Source organism: Physella acuta, unplaced genomic scaffold, assembly GCF_028476545.2.
Source record: "Physella acuta isolate Inbredline_101_S28 unplaced genomic scaffold, ASM2847654v3 ptg000051l, whole genome shotgun sequence".
NCBI lineage: Eukaryota > Metazoa > Mollusca > Gastropoda > Physidae > Physella > Physella acuta.
In genome coordinates this window covers 444,605-468,857 of record NW_026731571.1, presented here as the reverse complement: position 1 = coordinate 468,857, position 24,253 = coordinate 444,605, and the positions used below count along the sequence as shown (strand labels likewise).

The window sequence follows — 24,253 nt, the reverse complement described above, 5'->3', positions numbered from 1 at the left end:
GCTCAGGTCGACGCCTTCTAGTCTCCCCACCCCCACCCGCGCGGCTCATGCGCCAAGCCGCCCTCCCACATCCGCGCGCGTGCCCGTGTTTTTTACGACGACTTCTCTGTTGCCTCCCCTGCTGGGCCGATAACTCAGGCCGCCATTTTCTGCCGGCAGACTTGCGCCCCCTGTCGTCCGGAAGCTGTCCTGGCCCTCCCTAAACCCAATTTTTAATTCCCTGGTTTCAATTAAGAAAATTAATGCGAGATCAGAAAATATTGATGTACAGTCCAACCGTGGGCCTCTCTCCCCCCCCCAACTCAATCGCTGGCCATCGACACTCCGTAAAATCGTGGAGAAATGGCTGGACAACCCCCCCCCTCCCCCCGCTGGTAAATCTGTATCACCCCCCCCCCCCCCTAGATGGCCTTTTTCATCTGGCCACATCGAGATGTCCATTGAGGATCTTTTGTTTGTCAGTTTTGAAAAGGCTGTAAATGTCCATCTGTACATGACCTTCTAGAAGGATCTACAGTGGAGGGGGGGGGGGGGAGGAGTGCTTGTATTAGAGTGTAGGTCTTACTGAACTAGGGGATACCGACTTTTGCCTTATCATTGAAAAAAATAACAACCGAGGTATCTATTCGTTAGAAGGACAATCACATTGGTGTCTTCTGTACACCAGTGGTGTCTTCTGTACACCAGTGGTGTCTTCTGTAGACCCGCAGTGTCTTCTGTACACCAGTGGTGTCTTCTGTACACCAGTGGTGTCTTCTGTACACTAGTGGTGTCTTCTGTAGACTAGTGGTGTCTTCTGTACACCAGTGGTGTCTTCTGTACACCAGTGGTGTCTTCTGTACACCAGTGGTGCCTTCTGTGCACCAGTGGTACCTTCTGTACACCAGTGGTATCTTCTGTAGATCCGCAGTGTCTTCTGTACACCAGTGGTGTCTTCTGTACACCAGTGGTGTCTTCTGTACACCAGTGGTGTCTTCTGTACACCAGTGGTGTCTTCTGTACACCAGTGGTGTCTTCTGTAGACAGGTGGTGTCTTCTGTACACTAGTGGTGTCTTCTGTAGACTAGTGGTGTCTTCTGTAGACCAGTGGTGTCTTCTGTAGACCAGTGGTGTCTTCTGTACACCAGTGGTGTCTTCTGTATACCAGTGGTGTCTTCTGTACACCAGTGGTGTCTTCTGTAGACTAGTGGTGTCTTCTGTAGACAGGTGGTGTCTTCTGTAGACAGGTGGTGTCTTCTGTACACCAGTGGTGTCTTCTGTACACCAGTGGTGTCTTCTGTACACCAGTGGTGTCTTCTGTAGACAGGTGGTGTCTTCTGTACACCAGTGGTGTCTAGACCAGTGGTGTCTTCTGTACACCAGTGGTGTCTTCTGTAGACCAGTGGTGTCTTCTGTAGACCAGTGGTGTCTTCTGTACACCAGTGGTGTCTTCTGTACACCAGTGGTGTCTTCTGTACACCAATGGTGTCTTCTGTAGACCAGTGGTGTCTTCTGTAGACCAGTGGTGTCTTCTGTACACCAGTGGTGTCTTCTGTAGACCAGTGGCGTCTTCTGTAGATCAGTGGTGTCTTCTGTAGACCAGTGGTGTCTTCTGTACACCAGTGGTGACTTCTGTACACCAATGGTGTCTTCTGTAGACCAGTGGTGTCTTCTGTACACCAGTGGTGTCTTCTGTAGACCAGTGGTGTTTTCTGTAGACCATCCCACTCATATATATGGGGGTATTTTTGTGGTGATAGTGTACACAAGTCTATGGCTGTATGTACACATGTAGATCAATGCGGGATGTGTGTACAGTACACAGTCACGTGTACGGCAGATGACGTCATATCTTCTGCAGCAGAGATGCTAATGCAACTATTCACTGAGCCTCCCACCGATATCAATACCAATTCAAGATGTAACCGCTCGAAAAATGCCGGCTCGCTCAGAAAAATACCGGCTTGTTCTGAAAAATGCCGGCTTGTTCAGAAATTTAACAGAAAAATATGAGGAAAAAATGCGTATCAATGAAAATTGTAATTATGCCCGTCTTTCTTGAATAAGTCGCTTGAAAGAGTTTCAGATCAAACCCGAACTTTAAAAATCAGCTCCATCCCTGGAGCTCAGCAGACGAGGCCTCCAAGGAAACGCCGCCATTATGGGGGTGTGTCCCGCGGGAGCAGGAAGAAAGTGTGCAAAGATCCCATTTCTATAACAACATCATTCTTTAATAAGCTCCTTTGATTTCCGCCGGCCGAGTTTGACAATAAAGATGGACAAGTTTGAGTCGTGACGTTTGATCTCAGATCAGCCGACATTATCGTCTCCCCCTGACACTCTCTTAAGGAGAAGCCGTCTCATTCGCTCAGCAGACGACTGGCAGAATTCAAGAAGCCCCAGAGGAAATTACTCTAAAGAATTCTTGCTTTATTTGTCTCCATCACAAGATGGAGGGGGCGGGGCGGGATAGGCTTACCACATCGACCGTTCATTGATAAGGTTGGACGTCTCACACAGACATACATACACACATACATACATACACACAGACATACATACACACATACAGGGGGATAATTCTCACACATTTGTAGTTGGAGTATGACACATACACACACACACATACATACACATACAAGGGGATAAGTCTCACACATTTGTAGTTAGAATTTACTCACCCGACATTAAAAGTGATCTGGAATGGCTCTCACGCATTTGGGGGGGGGGGGGTGATATACAAATACAACAAGTGAATTTATATCTTAATGCATCTGAGGCAACGTCTGCGGTAGAAAAATCAGTAGCGAGGGGCGTCGGAAAAGTCGGAGACGGGGATGGAGGGGCGTCGGAAAAGTTGGGGATGGGGGGGGGGGGGAACAAAGAAAAGGATATCCATGTCTAAGAGCTAATCCCTTGTTATCTGAACGCTCTAAGTAAGTTCTCATCACGTGACTAATACGAGTGTCGTCAGCATCTGACTGGTGTCTCCGTCTGTCAGTGACACATCAGTGACACAGGCCGTCTCTCAATGACAGACGAGCCTGGTGTACTGTGGGTAAGCCAGATCTTGATGCTGGTGTAGACTGGTATCAAAGGCTCCAGATGGTGTTGAGACAACACCAGACCAGCTTTCATTAACGGCACAACCTGAGCTGGTTGTAATCCTAATCCGATAAGTTGGGAATTACCGTCTAACAACTAAAGCAGATCAACCCTAACACAAAACATGAATTTTGAGAATAATGGACTCACTACTTTTGGCACTTTGAGAGGGATATTCTAGACTTTTTTTTATCAAAGTATGAATAACATCAACCTGACCTTAATCTAGCTCTACGCAAACCGTAATCCCGATCTACCTTGATCTTTATCCAAATCTTACCTTGATCTAACGACCTCGATACATTACTGCGGCCATTTTGTTTTGAATTATAGTGTGGCTGGTTTAAAAACTTTGAGGCAACTCCAAATTCCCCAACAATCCTTGAACTCACGGCACGGAAATCTGGCCCTCGCATATTGTTATAGTAGCCCATAGAATTAAAAAAAAAAACTACATTCTTCTATAGTAAAGTTGTATGGTTGGAGTATAAAAACATAATTTGATTATGATAGTTTGTGAATGGTAGGTAGTGATACTTTTGTGAATGTTTGCTGCAGTTTCTGTAAATCACTAATGACTATCACTATATCATAACCTCCGAGTGCGTGACGTCATAACCTTTGAGTGCGTGACGACATAACCTCCTAGTGCATGACGTCATAACCGCCGAGTGCGTGTCGTCATAACCTCCGGCGCTACAGAGTGACGTCAACAGGGCCACGAGCACTGCCGTCGTGTGAGAACCCCTGTCAGTTGCCGCCCACTGATGATCAATTTGTCCTGACAATTTGAGCCCCGACTGCCCCACGCCGGGCTCTGGGCGGAACCTTGCTCCGTCCCTAGAACCTGTGGACGGGCGAGCTAATGGAATTGAAAGAAGATTGTAAAGATCTGATAACGCTGGTCTTAATAATGGCTCCAGATCTGAGATCAGTGGGCGAATTCAGGTTTCTTGGAGAATTATTTCATCGTTATGAAAGCATTCGTTTCAATACGCTTCTCGTTCATTTCCCGGGGGTCGGGACAGCTCCCGGGGGTGGGGCAAGTTCTTGGACGGAGCCGGGTCTAAAGATATCTCATTGTTTTACTCAGGATCGGAGGAGACGGAGGATAAAGACGGGAGGGGGTCCCCTGGGAGGTGTGTTTTCTGACGGAGTTTCCAGAAGCTTCTGCTGGTAACGGAGCGGCGGTTAATTGCACGGAACAGAATCAAAAGGTGGCCAGGGTATCACAAGATGGCCAGGGTATCACAAGGTGGCCCTGGGATCACAAGATGGCCCTGGGATCACAAGATGGCCAGGGTATCACAAGATGGCCGAGCCTTGGAACATCAATCATCTTCATCAGTCGGATCATATTTTTGTAATTAACAGTCTGTGATCAAGTCATTAGACCATTTGTAGTGGTGTGAGAAAGTCATTAGACCATTTGTAGTGGTGTGAGAAAGTCATTAGACCATTTGTAGTGCCGCGAGAAAGTCATTAGACCATTTGTAGTGCCGTGAGAAAGTCATTAGACCATTTGTAGTGCCGTGAGAAAGTCATTAGACCATTTGTAGTGCCGTGAGAAAGTCATTAGACCATTTGTAGTGGTGTGAGAAAGTATTTAGACCATTTGTAGTGCCGCGAGAAAGTCATTAGACCATTTGTAGTGCCGCGAGAAAGTCATTAGACCATTTGTAGTGGTGTGAGAAAGTCATTAGACCATTTGTAGTGGTGTGAGAAAGTCATTAGACCATTTGTAGTGGTGTGAGAAAGTCATTAGACCATTTGTAGTGCCGTGAGAAAGTCATTAGACCATTTGTAGTGCCGTGAGAAAGTCATTAGACCATTTGTAGTGCCTTGAGAAAGTCATTAGACCATTTGTAGTGCCTTGAGAAAGTCATTAGACCATTTGTAGTGCCGTTAGACCATTTGTAGTGCCGTAAGAAAGTCATTAGACCATTTGTAGTGGTGTGAGAAAGTCATTAGACCATTTGTAGTGGTGTGAGAAAGTCATTAGACCATTTGTAGTGGTGTGAGAAAGTCATTAGACCATTTGTAGTGGTGTGAGAAAGTCATTAGACCATTTGTAGTGCCGCGAGAAAGTCATTAGACCATTTGTAGTGGTGTGAGAAAGTCATTAGACCATTTGTAGTGGTGTGAGAAAGTCATTAGACCATTTGTAGTGCCGTGAGAAAGTCATTAGACCATTTGTAGTGGTGTGAGAAAGTCATTAGACCATTTGTAGTGGTGTGAGAAAGTCATTAGACCATTTGTAGTGCCGTGAGAAAGTCATTAGACCATTTGTAGTGCCGTGAGAAAGTCATTAGACCATTTGTAGTGGTGTGAGAAAGTCATTAGACCATTTGTAGTGGTGTGAGAAAGTCATTAGACCATTTGTAGTGCCTTGAGAAAGTCATTAGACCATTTGTAGTGGTGTGAGAAAGTCATTAGACCATTTGTAGTGGTGTGAGAAAGTCATTAGACCATTTGTAGTGGTGTGAGAAAGTCATTAGACCATTTGTAGTGGTGTGAGAAAGTCATTAGACCATTTGTAGTGGTGTGAGAAAGTCATTAGACCATTTGTAGTGGTGTGAGAAAGTCATTAGACCATTTGTAGTGGTGTGAGAAAGTCATTAGACCATTTGTAGTGGTGTGAGAAAGTCATTAGACCATTTGTAGTGCCTTGAGAAAGTCATTAGACCATTTGTAGTGGTGTGAGAAAGTCATTAGACCATTTGTAGTGCCGTGAGAAAGTCATTAGACCATTTGTAGTGGTGTGAGAAAGTCATTAGACCATTTGTAGTGGTGTGAGAAAGTCATTAGACCATTTGTAGTGGTGTGAGAAAGTCATTAGACCATTTGTAGTGGTGTGAGAAAGTCATTAGACCATTTGTAGTGGTGTGAGAAAGTCATTAGACCATTTGTACTGCTCTGTTTCTTGCCATAATGTGCGAGAGTGACAAGATTTTGTGACGATGTGACAGTAATGTGACACAAGTGAATCGTTTCACGCATCATTTCACAAGCTCAGTGACAAGTGACAAGATTTTGTGTTGGTGCAGTTCGTTTGGCTCAAATCGTGAGCCAACCATCTCTATTAGGAGCCAACCGTCTCTAGTAGGAGCCAACCATCTCCATCTCTAGTAGGAGCCAACCATCTCTTGTAGGAGCCAACCATCTCTTGTAGGAGCCAACCATCTCTTGTAGGCGCACCGATCCTCGAAACTCAGAAATGACTGACCAGCTCAAGATGGTGTATCAACCAATGAATATATCAATAAATTAATCAACGTCTTTAAATAAATTTCTGATTAACAGTTTGGTCAAAAAGAACATTATTCTCTACCTAAATAAGTATTTTACAGCTCTACCCATAGTGCAGATTCTCTCCTGTAACCAAAAAGACAAACAAAAAAAAAATACAAAAAATATACAAACATGTAAACACGCTTCACCAGCCTAGCTAAACATTTTCTTTGGGTGTAAATTTTAGGTTTCTTCTGATGTGTAATGTTTTGATGACCCAATCTACGCTAGGTACTGCTGAGCTTGATGAAATGTTATGAAATGTTGATGTTATGCAACAAATCTGTCTTTAAGACAGCTATAGCTTTAATCAGGCTTGCCTTTAAACGAGATGCCCTATTGTCCCACCCAGATCATTTCGACGCTGCTATTGTCTGAGGATTTTTCCCAACCAAAAGATTCATTTCTGGAGTCGGCGGAGATTAGTTCTGTGGACGACATGGCCCACCGGCTCATGGCCCACCGGCTCATGGCCCCACCGGCTCATGGCCCACCGGCTCATGGCCCCACCGGCTCATGGCCCACCGGCTCATGGCCCACCGGCTCATGGCCCCACCGGCTCATGGCCCACCGGCTCATGGCCCACCGGCTCATGGCCCACCGGCTCATGGCCCCACCGGCTCATGGCCCACCGGCTCATTGCCCACCGGCTCATGGCCCACCGGCTCATGGCCCCAGCGTTTCCTGTCGGTAATTAATTGAAGCAGCTAGTTGTCTTCTGTCTTGTGCCTGTAGGCCCGGGGTGGGGGGGGGGGACCCGCCGATGTGGTCCACTAGAGCCACCCTTAAGGTTTAATCCAGCATTGATCACACGGGCCGATCTGGAGTGCACACAAACAACTGCTCACCTCCAATAGTCAGAGGCGTAGATACCCATTTCTGCGCAGGGGCGAACTATCAATTTTTGCCCCCCCTCCCCACATATTTAGACCTATATATTTATCAACGTTAGCGAAAAACGAGCCACCCCCCCCCCCGTCCCCTTTAGTCATGTTAATAGTTTTTTTCCATATCACACAAGTAATGTAGAAAATAGTCCGTAGAGCCAAGTAGCTTTCTATTTTCAACCGCAATGTAGCTCAAAATAAACTTTAAAAATTTTTTCTACCTAATTTGGCGCCCCCAAAGATCGTCGGCCGGGGCGCCCGCCCTACCCGCCCTCCCCTAGCTACGCCTCTGCTCTCCAAAAGTATGTCTGTCTACGTGTTGGCTGGTAAGTACAAAATTCGTCCTAACGGTCAGCCCACCTTTGATTTGTCCTAACGGTCAGCCCACCTTTGATTTGTCCTAACGGCCAGCCCTTTTTTGATTTGTTGTGACGTCAGCCCACCTTTGATTTGTTGTGACGTCAGCCCACTTTTGATTTGTTGTGACGTCAGCCCACCTTTGATTTGTCCTAACGGTCAGCCCACCTTTGATTTGTTGTGACGTCAGCCCACCTTTGATCCGACTTCCTGTCTTCAAGATCTACCTGTGCCTCAGCTTACCTGCTGTCGGTTCACTTCCGGTTCCGATTGAGTCGAGGACATAGAAGCAGACCGGAAATGGAATATAAAGTTCCCGAACACAAGGGAGGCGATCCGGGCCCGGCGGATCTAGACGAGATCCCCAGTATTTGCTTCTTCCGTCATGAATTAATACAATTTGCTTAAGGGAATGGGCTCCAATCCTGGCATCTTGTGCAAGCACTAACGCTGAGAGCATACCTGGCCAGGTAGGCCGGATCACGTGACCGGGCGTCTTTGATGGCACCGATCGTCATCGCGTTTTCCCGACCTATAGCAGGGTCCGCCACCCGCCCCACCCCCGCCCCACCCCCGGTCACTCGGGTGTCGCCTTACCTCCGTGTAAGCGGTCAATTTCTCTCACTTCCGCTCACTTAAAACAAAGAAACTCCTCGTGACGTCAGCAGGACGTGTTTGTCTAGCACCGAACAGGAGACGGGGAAAAAGTGGACGGGAGGGGGGGGCCGTTATGTCGGAGAGTAGAAAATAAATAATCCGATCTTGAAGGTCAAAGGTGAATTACAACGTTAGTCACATGATTGGCTGGAACATCGGGTAATCTGTTGTAGACATTGGAGGGACTAAATATAGCAGACTTGTGTGACTAAATCTCGTGTCTTGAGACACAGGCTGGTAGTGACTAAATATTTAGAATACAGACCGAAATATAAATGTCATTCTAAGTATGCATACGATAGCATTTCCGACGACAATGCAAGAATATTTTTTAAAAAACCCATATAGTGAGATTTGTCATTTGTCATTAAAAATTAATTTCAATATCTTTAATTGGGACGGCGTTGTCAAAGGGGTCATCCATAAATGACGTCACACTCGTAGGGGGGAGGGGGGGTCCGTAATTTTGTGACGATGTGTGATGAGGGGGAGGGGGGGGTCAGATGTTGCGACGTCAAATTTTTGCATTATAAAAAAGCAATGTTAGAAAACGAATTTTAGACGTTATTTCGCGTTTTAGATAACTGTTTTAATAAATTGTAATAGTTTAGACAAGATTTTGGAAAAATATCGATGTTTAAAAAAAATTCAACTGCAATTTTAAGGGGGGGGGGGGTTGTAGGTTGAGGTGTGACGTCATTTTAGGGGGGGGGTCTGGCTTTTTGTGACGACGTGTGACGGAGGGGAGGGGGGGGGGGAGGTAAAAATCGTCAAAAAAAGCGTGACGTCATTTATGGATGACCCCAAAGGGTAGTCGAATGGTAGAAACACACGACTGCTAACCCGAAAGTCTCGAGTTCGATTCCGGATTCAAGTCTGCAAACGTCCCTGAGTCCACTTAGCTGTGATAGGTACCTGACTCACATTAGATAAAGTAAAGGCGGCTGGGCTTAGTGCTGACCACACCATCTCTTCAACAAGTAAACTACTTCACTTGCCCCATAGACCATCAGGTTTGAAAGGGGACTTAATATCCGCTACAAGATGGGAGACAACTAGCCAGTAGCCATCATTTGATCAGTCAGGTGAGCCGGTGATCACATCGATTGTTGTTTACAAATCTTTGAGTCGGGCGCTCATGAGGTTAGATAATCGAACCACTCGTGTACACTTATTCTACAAGTTAAATTTAGAGACATTAGGTAGATGAAGGGGGGAGGGGTGGTATTAAAATCTTTATGTCGTGACAGACAAATTTTCAATTTGGCGCCCCCCTCGGGAACAAACCTTCAATTTTCAATTTGCACCCCCCTCAAACTTTCCGGGGACACATGTACCCCCCCTGCCACCCCCCCCCCCCCCTTCGCTACGCCTCTGAGTCGTGACGGAAGAACGATCCGGCCAGAATTTATAAAGTAGGGCCATCTGCTTGCATTGAAGCATCGACTGACGCTTTCAACTTTAGCAAATAAAACAAGCATAAGCGATTTACAAAGACCTAGCTATGTTGTTAAGAGCATTTAAAACAATTAAAAAAACATATTTTTAGTTGTATAAGATTTGGTTGCTATAAAATATTTTTCCAATATACACCAGCCACTAACATTTTACTTTTAAAGCTCAACATGATTTTTTTAAAAATATTATATTTAATCTCCGATCTGTAAATCAAAATTGACATAGTTTCTTGGATTAAAGATCTGTATTACCAATGATGTGGACTCTATCAATCAAGTAAATGTAATTGATTACGATTAGGATTAGTACTTTGTGTATTCACGGGACGCATTCATTTAACATTCATTGGGTGAAGTATCTTGTATATTTACAGGGTTATTATTCTTATATTGACAGCATATATGATGCTTATATTTACAGTGTATGTGATGTTTATATTTACAGGGTTATTATTCTTATATTGACAGCGTATATGATGTTTGTATTTTTAGCGAATCTGACGTTTATATTGACATCGAATATGATGTTTATATTTACAGGGTTATTATGCTTTGTTTACAACAAATATGATGCTTATATTTACAGCGTATATAATATTTATATCTAAAGCGAATATAATGTTTATATTTACGAAGTGTAGAGCATTTATTTTCAGTGTGTAGTGTGCAAATCGTATAGGTTGTACATCGTGTAGTGTGTAAATCGTGTAGTGTGTACATCATGTAGTGTGTACATCGTGTAGTGTGTAGAATGTACATCGTGTAGTGTGTAGTGTGTACATCGTGTAGTGTGTACATCGTGTAGTGTGTAGTGTGTACATCATGTAGTGTTTACATCGTGTAGTGTGTAGTGTGTACATCGTGTAGTGTGTAGTGTGTACATCGTGTAGTGTGTACATCATGTAGTGTTTACATCGTGTAGTGTGTAGTGTGTACATCGTGTAGTGTGTAGTGTGTACATCGTGTAGTGTGTAGTGTGTACATCGTGTAGTGTGTACATCGTGTAGTGTGTAGTGTGTACATCGTGTAGTGTGTACATAGTGTAGTGTGTACATCATGTAGTGTGTGCATCGTGTAGTGTATACATCCTGTAGTGTGTACATCGTGTAGTGTGTACATCGTGTAGTGTGTAGTGTGTACATCCTGTAGTGTGTACATCGTGTAGTGTGTACATACTTTAGTGTGTACATCGTGTAGTTTGTACATCGTGTAGTGTGTAGTGCGTACATCCTGTAGTGTGTACATCGTGTAGTGTGTACATACTTTAGTGTGTACATCGTGTAGTGTGTAGTGTGTATATCGTGTAGTGTGTACATCATGTAGTGTGTGCATCGTGTAGTGTGTAGTGTGTACATCGTGTAGTGTGTAGTGTGTACATCGTGTAGTGTGTAGTGTGTACATCGTGTAGTGTGTAGTGTGTACATCGAGTAGTGTGTACATCGTGTAATGTGTACATCATGTAGTGTGTGCATCGTGTAGTGTGTACATCCTGTAGTGTGTACATCGTGTAGTGTGTACATTGTGTAGTGTGTAGTGTGTACATCCTGTAGTGTGTTCATCGTGTAGTGTGTACATCCTGTAGTGTGTACATCGTGTAGTGTGTACATCGTGTAGTGTGTAGTGTGTACATCATGTAGTGTGTACATCGTGTAGTGTGTAGTGTGTACATCGTGTAGTGTGTACATCGTGTAGTGTGTACATCGTGCATTGTGTACATCGTGTAGTGTGTACATCGTGTAGTGTGTACATCGTGTAGTGTGTACATCGTGTAGTGTGTACATCGTGTAGTGTGTACATCGTGTAGTGTGTTGATTGTTTAAAATGATACAAGATTATCTTCCCTTATCAGAGTGCAGTGTGTAGGTCTCTACTGGGTCAACTAAGTGCACTGCGCACTTCTCAAGTAGCGCATGGGTTTTTTAAATGGCGCATATTACCAGGAATAAATGGTTTAATTAATTGAAGCGGATAAACTTCAAATGTAGCGCATCTTTGTCGCATGCGGTGTAGATAATTTGTGGGGGGACAATACCGCCATCTGCCGACTGATCACCGGCTAATAAAAACATGACCACAATCAAAGAATTGGATCCAATCGGGGTTGAAGGTCACTCCCAACCATGTACAGTTTCTCTCGCGCCGTGACGTCAGCGGTGCCGGAGCATATGGCGCCAGGGGCTACGTCTTTGTGCGGGACTCGCCGTACGGGAGTAACCAATCGCTCATACACACTGACGGCGCCTCAATTGGAAAATTAATTTGTCGCTGTTTTGATGACATAATTATGTGAGTGGCTTAAAAATTGTAATTAATGTTTCAAAATGGCGGGGATGTAATTGTCGCGGTGGCGTCTTGGTCGGGGTGGTGGACCCTCCGTGTGGGCGGTGCCGGCAAACATGGGCTCATCAGCTAATGTACTCACCACAATGGAAGGACTTGACGACAGGACTTGACGGCAGGACTTGACGGCAGGACTTGACGGAGATGGTAGGACTTGACGGCAGGACTTGACGGAGATGGTAGGACTTGACGGCAGGACTTGACGGCAGGACTTGACGGCATGCCTTGACGACAGGACTTGACGGAGATGGTAGGACTTGACGGCAGGACTTGACGGCAGGACTTGACGGCAGGACTTGACGGCAGGACTTGACGGCAGGACTTGACGGAGATGGCAGGACTTGACGGCAGGACATGACGGCAGGACTTAACGGCAGGACTTGACGGCAGGACTTGACGGCAGGACTTGACGGCAGGACTTGACGGAGATGGCAGGACTTGACGGAGATGGCAGGACTTGACGTAGATGGCAGGACTTGACGGAGATGGTAGGACTTGACGGCAGGACTTGACGGAGATGGTAGGACTTGACGGCAGGACTTGACGGCAGGACTTGACGGCATGCCTTGACGACAGGACTTGACGGAGATGGTAGGACTTGACGGCAGGACTTGACGGCAGGACTTGACGGCAGGACTTGACGGCAGGACTTGACGGCAGGACTTGACGGCAGGACTTGACGGAGATGGCAGGACTTGACGGAGATGGCAGGACTTGACGTAGATGGCAGGACTTGACGGAGATGGCAGGACTTGACGGCAGGACTTGACGTAGATGGCAGGACTTGACGGAGACGGCAGGACTTGACGGAGATGGCAGGACTTGACGGAGCCTTACCTTCACTTCTGGCAACTCACTCCCACACATCACCTCACCCCACCTACCACGCCCATCTTACCACACCCCACACCCTCCCACATCCCCACACCGTCTCACACATCACCTCACCCCACCTACCACGCCCATCTTACCATTCCCATCCTCCAAACCCCCTCTGTATCAACTTTTTAGCGATTTCCGGTATCTGGAAGTGGTACTTTTTTTCTACCTCCGGTTTTTCAAAAGTCAATAGCTTGAGTATTGTTTAAGTTAGGTGGAGGAAATTTTACGTACAAGTATTATACTGTATGCGCATATTTCTATCAAATTTTGAACGGTTTTTGGAATCCAGTACTTCATCATTTTCCTTGTGAACACTATAACTTGAGCACATATTCAGTTATGTAAATGGAATTTCAAATATAAGATCGTAAATTCTAATTACTTTTAAATTTTGAGGGTGTTCCGATAACCGGAATCTATTTCTGGCTTCTAATTTACTGATATCTTGAGTGCCATTTCAGTAAGGTAGACGAAATTTGAAACGATTTAAGATATCATTCTCTTGGTACTCTCAAATTTTGAGTTAATTCTGGTGAACGGAAGTATTACTTTACGCTATTTCTGTTTTTTTTTAAAGCACTTTACATTTTATTATACAAGGGGCACTTTTGAGCACCAAATGAACATAAAAATGTGCGTATAATAGTGCGGAATAACAGTAGGACTCCATACTTTATTTAGAAAATTTCAATTAATTCATAAAAAAATAATTAGGCATCCAATAGCGTCAAATTTGATGTCAGAATGCATTGTCGTGGGTTTGACTCACATGCCAAGTTTGAAACGAATCGGTCAGTTAGGAGTGCAGGAAATTTAGCTCGGCAGTTTCGATCTGTGACAAAGTACTAAGAACGATAGACAGAGGAATGAAATTAATTGTAAAAATATGATGTTCGAGAAAGTTTAGAAGAGATCACTCCCGCTCTATCTTGTATGTCCTTTTTACATTCTCGTACACGGAGTGTGGAAGAAGTATTGTAACCGTACACACAATCGAAATGGACCTTTTCACAAATCTCGTCGTTTTACATTTCCCTGAGTTGGAAAAACTTAGTTTTGTAATTTTGTCTGTATGTCTGTGTGTCTGTCTGTGTTTCTGTCTGTGAACACGATAACTTGAGGTTTACTTATTGTACCTTCGGTTTTTCAAACGCCTTCAACTTAAGTACTGTTTCAGTTAGATAGAGGAAATCTCATATATATGTAGAAGATCTAATTCTCTCTTTTCTGACAGTTTACGTGAATTCCGGTAACCGGAAGTAATACTTTAACCAATTTCCGATTTCTGAAAATACGCATATGAATCAAGTCGGAAACTTGCGAGCAAAATTTCGAACACTTCGAGTTATTTTAAACTTTTCACGTAGGTCAAAACTCGAGTACAATGTACTTAATGTTACTTAATTAGATGGTAAATTTTCTCTTTGAATATTTATCAAGCTTTTCTTTGTAAAATACTACCAATCAGGTATATATTAGTTGTAGCCAGTAGTTTTTTCTTTCCGGAAAGAAATATATACATATTTATTTATTTATATCGTATGTATAATAAAGTTTGACGCGACACTGCCTTCTTTCGCTATCGATTAAGAGATTAACATATTTAATGAGCTAACCAAATTAATAGTTGACAGTAAGGCAGTCAAACGCACATCCACGCACATCGACGCACCCGTATGGCACAATTGTGCGGGTAACTTCACGCAACTGAAAGAAACAATTGCGGCCCTATTTGATGTGACGTCACGTGACTGTGGGCAACTCAAATATTTATCTGCGGTCTGGGGTGGGGCGAGGACAGCCCGGACCGACGTATGGCTGCCGTCTGCCTTCATTTCGCCAATTACTCTATTAACTCGCCCAAGTGCAGGCTTTTGTCGGGGTCAAGTCGGGTAATCACCGCAAGGGGGAGCTCTGGGTAATGGGAGACTCAATGACAGGGCTGGCTGGCCCCTCCCACCCAGCCGGCGCACCCCCTCCCCCACCGCATGAGACAGATAGAGACGTTCGTGAGTTTAATTTCAAGTTGCCGCGCTGCCGTGTCTTAAAACGGTATCATTTACTCTCCTCTCGTGAGCCGATCTCGCTGAGTTCTCGCGAGACGTTCGTGACCAACCCCTCTCCGATCGATTCCTATAAAAAACGATATTTCAGCAATCGAATTATCTCCCCCCCCCCCCCCTCCGTGATCTAAGAACGCTGACATTAGTTCCTGGCCTGATGTCCTCCTATACCTCAGCATGTAATGAGAGATCATCATTCTCCGGAACTTGACAGTGTAATTAGAGACACCACCATTACATCCTCTAAAATACTTGATCGTGTAATGAAAAAGCCATGATGTAATGAGAAAGCCATGATTACATCCGCATATCCGCCAAGTAATGAAAAAAGGTTAGGGTAACATCCATTGCCACATAATGAGAAAGACTTGGCCATGTAATGAGAAAGATTTGGCCATGTAATGAGAAAGATTTGGCCATGTAATGAGAAAGATTTGGCAATGTAATGAGAAAGATTTGGCCACGTAATGACAAAGATTTGGCCATGTAATGAGAAAGATTTGGCCATGTAATGAGAAAGATTTGGCCATGTAGTGAGAAAGATTTGGCCATGTAGTGAGAAAGATTTGGCCATGTAGTGAGAAAGATTTGGCTATGTAATGAGAAAGATTTGGCCATGTAATGAGAAAGATTTGGCCATGTAATGACAAAGATTTGGCCATGTAATGAGAAAGATTTGGCCATGTAATGAGAAAGATTTGGCCATGTAAAAGATTTGGCCATGTAATGACAAAGATTTGGCCATGTAAAGAGAAAGATTTGGCCATGTAAAGAGAAAGATTTGGCCATGTAATGAGAAAGATTTGGCCATGTAAAAGATTTGGCTATGTAATGAGAAAGATTTGGCCATGTAATGAGAAAGATTTGGCCATATAATGAGAAAGATTTGGCCATGTAATGAGAAAGATTTGGCCATGTAGTGAGAAAGATTTGGCCATGTAGTGAGAAAGATTTGGCCATGTAGTGAGAAAGATTTGGCCATGTAGTGAGAAAGATTTGGCTATGTAATGAGAAAGATTTGGCCATGTAATGAGAAAGATTTGGCCATGTAATGACAAAGATTTGGCCATGTAATGAGAAAGATTTGGCCATGTAATGAGAAAGATTTGGCCATGTAAAAGATTTGGCCATGTAATGAGAAAGATTTGGCCATGTAAAAGATTTGGCCATGTAATGAGAAAGATTTGGCCATGTAATGAGAAAGATTTGGCCATGTAATGAGAAAGATTTGGCCATGTAGTGAGAAAGATTTGGCCATGTAGTGAGAAAGATTTGGCTATGTAATGAGAAAGATTTGGCCATGTAATGAGAAAGATTTGGCCATGTAATGAGAAAGATTTGGCCATGTAAAAGATTTGGCCATGTAATGAGAAAGATTTAGCCATGTAATGAGAAAGATTTGGCCATGTAAAGAGAAAGATTTGGCTATGTAATGAGAAAGATTTGGCCATGTAATGAGAAAGATTTGGCCATGTAAAGAGAAAGATTTGGCCATGTAATGAGAAAGATTTGGCCATGTAAAAGATTTGGCCATGTAATGAGAAAGATTTGGCCATGTAATGAGAAAGATTTGGCCATGTAAAGAGAAAGATTTGGCTATGTAATGAGAAAGATTTGGCCATGTAATGAGAAAGATTTGGCCATGTAATGAGAAAGATTTGGCCATGTAAAAGATTTGGCCATGTAATGAGAAAGATTTGGCCATGTAATGAGAAAGATTTGGCCATGTAAAGAGAAAGATTTGGCTATGTAATGAGAAAGATTTGGCCATGTAATGAGAAAGATTTGGCCATGTAAAAGATTTGGCCATGTAATGAGAAAGATTTGGCCATGTAATGAGAAAGATTTGGCCATGTAATGAGAAAGATTTGGCCATGTAATGAGAAAGATTTGGCCATGTAATGAGAAAGATTTGGCCATGTAATGAGAAAGATTTGGCCATGTAAAAGATTTGGCCATGTAATGAGAAAGATTTGGCCATGTAATGAGAAAGATTTGGCCATGTAATGAGAAAGATTTGGCCATGTAATGAGAAAGATTTGGCCATGTAATGAGAAAGATTTGGCCATGTAATGACAAAGATTTGGCCATGTAATGAGAAAGATTTGGCCACGTAATGACAAAGATTTGGCCACGTAATGAGAAAGATTTGGCCATCCAATGAGAAAGATTTGGCCATGTAATGAGAAAGATTTGGCCATGTAATGAGAAAGATCTAACTGTATAAAGAGAAAGATTTGGCCATGTAATGAGAAAGATTTGGCCATGTAATGAGAAAGATTTGGCCATCCAATGAGAAAGATTTGGCCATGTAATGAGAAAGATTTGGCCACGTAATGATAAAGATTTGGCCATGTAATGAGAAAGATTTGGCCATGTAATGAGAAAGATTTGGCCATGTAATGAGAAAGATTTGGCCATGTAATGAGAAAGATCTAACTGTATAAAGAGAAAGATTTGGCCATGTAATGAGAAAGATTTGGCCATGTAATGAGAAAGATTTGGCCATGTAATGAGAAAGATTTGGCCATGTAATGAGAAAGATTTGGCCATGTAATGAGAAAGATTTGGCCACGTAATGAGAAAGATTTGGCCATGTAATGAGAAAGATTTGGCCATGTAATGAGAAAGATTTGGCCATGTAATGACAAAGATTTGGCCATGTAATGAGAAAGATTTGGCCATGTAATGAGAAAGATTTGGCCATGTAAAGAGAAAGATTTGGCTATGTAATGAGAAAGATTTGGCCATGTAATGAGAAAGATTTGGCCATGTAATAAGAAAGATTTGGCCATGTAAAAGATTTGGCCATGTAATGAGAAAGATTTGGCCATGTAATGAGAAAGATTTGGCCATGTAAAGAGAAAGATTTGGCTATGTAACGAGAAAGATTTGGCCATGTAATGAGAAAGATTTGGCCATGTAAAAGATTTGGCCATGTAATGAGAAAGATTTGGCCATGTAATGAGAAAGATTTGGCCATGTAATGAGAAAGATTTGGCCATGTAATGAGAAAGATTTGGCCATGTAATGAGAAAGATTTGGCCATGTAATGAGAAAGATTTGGCCATGTAATGAGAAAGATTTGGCCATGTAAAAGATTTGGCCACGTAATGAGAAAGATTTGGCCATGTAATGAGAAAGATTTGGCCATGTAATGAGAAAGATTTGGCCATGTAATGAGAAAGATTTGGCCATGTAATGAGAAAGATTTGGCCATGTAATGACAAAGATTTGGCCATGTAATGAGAAAGATTTGGCCACGTAATGACAAAGATTTGGCCACGTAATGAGAAAGATTTGGCCATCCAATGAGAAAGATTTGGCCATGTAATGAGAAAGATTTGGCCATGTAATGAGAAAGATCTAACTGTATAAAGAGAAAGATTTGGCTATGTAATGAGAAAGATTTGGCCATGTAATGAGAAAGATTTGGCCATCCAATGAGAAAGATTTGGCCATGTAATGAGAAAGATTTGGCCACGTAATGATAAAGATTTGGCCATGTAATGAGAAAGATTTGGCCATGTAATGAGAAAGATTTGGCCATGTAATGAGAAAGATTTGGCCATGTAATGAGAAAGATCTAACTGTATAAAGAGAAAGATTTGGCCATGTAATGAGAAAGATTTGGCCATGTAATGAGAAAGATTTGGCCATGTAATGAGAAAGATTTGGCCATGTAATGAGAAAGATTTGGCCATGTAATGAGAAAGATTTGGCCACGTAATGAGAAAGATTTGGCCATGTAATGAGAAAGATTTGGCCATGTAATGAGAAAGATTTGGCCACGTAATGAGAAAGATTTGGCCATGTAATGAGAAAGATTTGGCCATGTAATGAGAAAGATTTGGCCATCCAATGAGAAAGATTTGACCATGTAATGACAAAGATTTGGCCATGTAATGAGAAAGATCTAACTGTATAAAGAGAAAGATTTGACCATGTAATGACAAAGATTTGGCCATGTAATGAGAAAGATCTAACTGTATAAAGAGAAAGATTTGGCCATGTAATGAGAAAGATTTGGCCATGTACTGAGAAAGATCTAACTGTATAAAGAGGAAGATTTGACCATGTAATGACAAAGATTTGGCCATGTAATGAGAAAGATCTAACTGTATAAAGAGAAAGATTTGGCCATGTAATGAGAAAGATTTGGCCATGTAATGAGAAAGATTTGGCCATGCAATGAGAAAGATTTGGCCATGTAAAAGATTTGGCCATGTAAAAGATTTGGCCATGTAAAGAGAAAGATTTGGCCATACAATGACGAAAGACTACAGTCAGATAGACACAAGGATGACTACAGAAATATTCTGTCCACTTAGTTAGACAAAGACTTGACCGTCTGATGAAGGTTGAAATAATTTAATGAATGTTGCGGGGGGGGGGGGGGGGAATCGCTTTTATTATGGTCATCTTCCGCCATCATGGGAAACCGTCACGTGACCTTAAAACGCTGCGGGTCCTTTCCTCATCCAGGGGTGTTAGCCCACCCCCACCCCAACCCCCACCCCAACGCCGGCAAGACCTATATTAAAACAATTGGAAGGTAGCGAGTCCCCTATCTCACTCGGCCATTTCGCCTCCCGCCCTGCTCACTCCTCGCATGGATGGCTAGTCTAAGTCCCGACCCCCTCCCGCCCCGACCCCTCCCGTCTTAACTGCCACGTGTTAGACAGACTGGGCCGCGAATAATTGAGTGAAATCTAAAGCCGACACATCCGCCATAGAAACTGTGGCCGTGGGTCTATTGTGTGCACCGGGTTTTAAATCGGGGCGAGTTTTCAAACGGGGCGCTCGGCTTGAGCCCGCCCGTATAGTAGAGTTACAATCGTGCAAGATTAGGCCGAGCAAGGTGAGCTCAGGACAAAAACAGGTTGGGTCTTAACTCCGGGAGCTCAACTTTTTGGGACGTCTTGGGTGATTGTCTGTTGGCTCACACATTTTTCTCATCGACATAAAAACAAAAAAATAAAACAAAACATGAAACGAAAACAAAACAAAAAACCAAAACAAGAAAATGTTTTTTCAAGTGCTCGACTATAGAGCATGGGGTATCACGTGATTTGCATATTTTGGAGGTTTTTTGTGCGATCCCAGACAGATGTCAGACGGACAAACAAAAAACGTACACTTGTATATCGTCTGCTTGCTTTATTGGGTTTCTGAGACGGATGTTACACAACACATCACGTTTGTCACACATCACATGATGTGACACATCACATGATGTCACACATGACGTGACACATCACATGATGTGACACATGACTTGATGTTTAAAGTCACACAGATTAGACCACCTTGCCTGCTGTCTAATTCCATCCCCTCCCGCCACCCCCTACAAATATGTAGAAGATATCTTAATCTTGGATGGAGAGGCTAACTTTTTTCTAGAATCAACCCCCCCCCCCCCCCCCCGCCCATCCAAAGAAAAAAGTATACAGGTTTACTTGTTCTTCTTTCTGTCTTAGAGCACTATTTTCCTCAAGCTGTATGTGCAGGAGTGGTCCTTGTATCACTCCGCTAGATGAGTTCTTCGGTTTGTCTTAGAGCACTACTTTCCTCAAGCTGTATGTGCAGGAGTGGTCCTTGTATCACTCCGCTGGTTGAGTGCTTCGGTTTGTCTTAGAGCACTACTTTCCTCAAGCTGTATGTTCAGGACTGGTCATTGTATCAGTCCGCTGGGTGAGTGCTTCGGTTTGTCTTAGAGCACTATTTTCCTCAAGCTGTATGTTCAGGACTTGTCCTTGTATCAGTCCGCTGGATGAGTTCTTCGGTTTGTCTTAGAGCACTACTTTCCTCAAGCTGTATGTGCAGGACTTGTCCTTGTATCAGTCCGCTGAATGAGTTCTTCGGTTTGTCTTAGAGCTCTACTTTCCTCAAGCTGTATGTGCAGGACTTGTCCTTGTATCAGTCCGCTGAATGAGTTCTTCGGTTTGTCTTAGAGCACTACTTTCCTCAAGCTGTATGTGCAGGACTTGTCCTTGTATCAGTCCGCTGGATGAGTTCTTCGGTTTGTCTTAGAGCACTACTTTCCTCAAGCTGTATGTGCAGGACTTGTCCTTGTATCAGTCCGCTGGATGAGTTCTTCGGTTTGTCTTAGAGCACTACTTTCCTCAAGCTGTATGTGCAGGACTGGCCCTTGTATCACTCCGCTGGATGAGTTCTTCGGTTTGTCTTAGAGCACTACTTTCCTCAAGCTGTATGTGCGGGGCTGGCCCTTGTATCACTCCGCTAGATGAGTTCTTCGGTTTGTCTTAGAGCACTACTTTCCTCAAGCTGTATGTGCAGGACTGGCCCTTGTATCAGTCCGCTAGATGAGTTCTTCGGTTTGTCTCAGAGCGCCATCATGGCTGCTGTCTGTGATGAGGGTCGGCTAGCAATCAAGTCGTTTTTAGCTGGGTAGTTTTATGTACACAGTGAGATATTTGGACGCGTACACTATTTTAATGTACACATTGTGATATTTGGTCCTGTACAATATTTTAATGTACACAGTGTGATATAAGGTCCTGTACAATATTTTAATGTACACAGTGTGATATTTGGTCCTGTACAATATTTTAATGTACACAATGTGATATTTGGTCCTGTACAATATTTTAATGTACACAGTGTGATATTTGGTCCTGTACAATATTTTAATGTACACAGTGTGATATTTGGTCCTGTACAATATTTTAATGTACACAGTGTGATATTTGGTCCTGTACAATATTTTAATGTACACAGTGTGATATTTGGTCCTGTACAATATTTTAATGTACACAGTGTGATATTTGGTCCTGTACAATATTTTAATGTACACAGTGTGATATTTGGTCCTGTACAATATTTTAATGTACACAGTGTGATATTTGGTCCTGTACAATATTTTAATGTACACAGTGTGATATTTGGTCCTGTACAATATTTTAATGTACACAGTGTGATATTTGGTCCTGTACAATATTTTAATGTACACAGTGTGATATTTGGTCCTGTACAATATTTTAATGTACACAATGTGGACTATGGTCCTGTACAATATTTTAATGTACACAGTGTGATATTTGGTCCTGTACAATATTTTAATGTACACAATGTGGACTATGGTCCTGTACAATATTTTAATGTACACAATGTGGACTATGGTCCCGTACAATATTTTAATGTACACAATGTGGACTATGGTCCTGTACAATATTTTAATGTACACAATGTGATATTTGGTCCTTACAATATTTTAATGTACACAATGTGGACTATGGTCCTGTACAATATTTTAATGTACACAGTGTGATATTTGGTCCTGTACAATATTTTAATGTACACAATGTGGACTATGGTCCTGTACAATATTTTAATGTACACAGTGTGATATTTGGTCCTGTACAATATTTTAATGTACACAATGTGGACTATGGTCCTGTACAATATTTTAATGTACACAATGTGATATTTGGTCCTGTACAATATTTTAATGTACACAATGTGGACTATGGTCCTGTACAATATTTTAATGTACACAGTGTGATATTTGGTCCTGTACAATATTTTAATGTACACAATGTGGACTATGATCCTGTACAATATTTTAATGTACACAATGTGATATTTGGTCCTGTACAATATTTTAATGTACACAGTGTGATATTTGGTCCTGTACAATATTTTAATGTACACAATGTGGACTATGGTCCTGTACAATATTTTAATGTACACAATGTGGACTATGGTCCTGTACAATATTTTAATGTACACAGTGTGATATTTGGTCCTGTACAATATTTTAATGTACACAATGTGGACTATGTTCCTGTACAATATTTTAATGTACACAATGTGGACTATGGTCCCGTACAATATTTTAATGTACACAGTGTGATATTTGGTCCTGTACAATATTTTAATGTACACAGTGTGATATTTGGTCCTGTACAATATTTTAATGTACACAATGTGGACTATGGTCCTGTACAATATTTTAATGTACACAGTGTGATATTTGGTCCTGTACAATATTTTAATGTACACAATGTGGACTATGGACCTGTACAATATTTTAATGTACACAATGTGATATTTGGTCCTGTACAATATTTTAATGTACACAATGTGGACTATGGTCCTGTACAATATTTTAATGTACACAGTGTGATATTTGGTCCTGTACAATATTTTAATGTACACAGTGTGATATTTGGTCCTGTACAATATTTTAATGTACACAGTGTGATATTTGGTCCTGTACAATATTTTAATGTACACAGTGTGATATTTGGTCCTGTACAATATTTTAATGTACACAATGTGGACTATGGTCCTGTACAATATTTTAATGTACACAATGTGGACTATGGTCCTGTACAATATTTTAATGTACACAGTGTGATATTTGGTCCTGTACAATATTTTAATGTACACAGTGTGATATTTGGTCCTTTACAATATTTTAATGTACACAATGTGGACTATGGTCCTGTACAATATTTTAATGTACACAGTGTCATATTTGGTCCCGTACAATATTTTAATGTACACAGTGTGATATTTGGTCCTGTACAATATTTTAATGTACACAGTGTGATTTGGTCCTGTACAATATTTTAATGTACACATGTGTGGCGTAAGCTTTCGGGTAATATTAAAAAAAATGAAATTATCGGGTGTTACCTTTAAAGCGCAGTGTAAATAATTTAACTATGGTTTACAAAAAAATACCGTATCGTTTGAAGACATGAATAAATAATTAGAAGCAAGTAAAATCTGACCAATAACTTGGGTACCTTGAACTCACGTGACTGGCTGAATTATTTATAGCTGTTGCTGATTATTTATAGCTGTGGCTGATCAAGGCGTCGATGCACGTTCGTTGGTTTTTTCAATGGAGATTTGACTTAAAAATGTCCTTACTTTACATTTCTGATCAACCCATTTAATTGTTGAGTAAATTGACAGGTCTAGAGTGACGAAGGTTGTTGGTAGTAAGTGGTGTGTGCGTGTGTTTGTGTGTGGGTGTATGTGTGTGGTGTGTGTGGCGTCTAGATGTGGGAGAGTTGATTGTGAGTGGTGTGAGAAGCTACTCCCAAGTTCTTTTGTACAATATCATCATCGTCACCATCCTTACCATCATCACCATCATCACCATCATCATCATCTTCTTCATCATTATCTACATCATTATCATCATCGTCATCATTCATCATCATCACTCACCTGGTCCACATCATCACCAACTTCTACA

General features: G+C 42.2%; 1 protein-coding gene across 1 annotated transcript; it reads right to left on the bottom strand.

The window, feature by feature from the left end:
• Window positions 1-783: 783 nt before the first annotated feature.
• LOC131946059 (uncharacterized) lies at window positions 784-24,212 on the bottom strand. Its single transcript, XM_059306694.1, has 3 exons — window positions 24,137-24,212; window positions 12,156-12,875; window positions 784-1,691 (listed from the first exon to the last, which is right to left on the bottom strand). The coding sequence occupies exons 1-3, from the start codon at window positions 24,210-24,212 to the stop codon at window positions 784-786; spliced, it is 1,704 nt and encodes a 567-aa protein (XP_059162677.1).
• Window positions 24,213-24,253: the final 41 nt, after the last annotated feature.

Excerpts from the sequence above, each read along its gene's own strand:
- LOC131946059 (XM_059306694.1), bottom strand. The coding sequence starts at position 24,212 with ATGAATGATGACGATGATGATAATGATGTAGATAATGATGAAGAAGAT. Across the intron at positions 12,876-24,136 it reads TGGTGATGATGGTGATGATG|TCCTGCCGTCTCCGTCAAGT; the intron begins GTAAGGATGGTG and ends ATCTCCGTCAAG. Across the intron at positions 1,692-12,155 it reads CGTCAAGTCCTTCCATTGTG|AAAACACCACTGGTCTACAG; the intron begins GTGAGTACATTA and ends GATGGTCTACAG.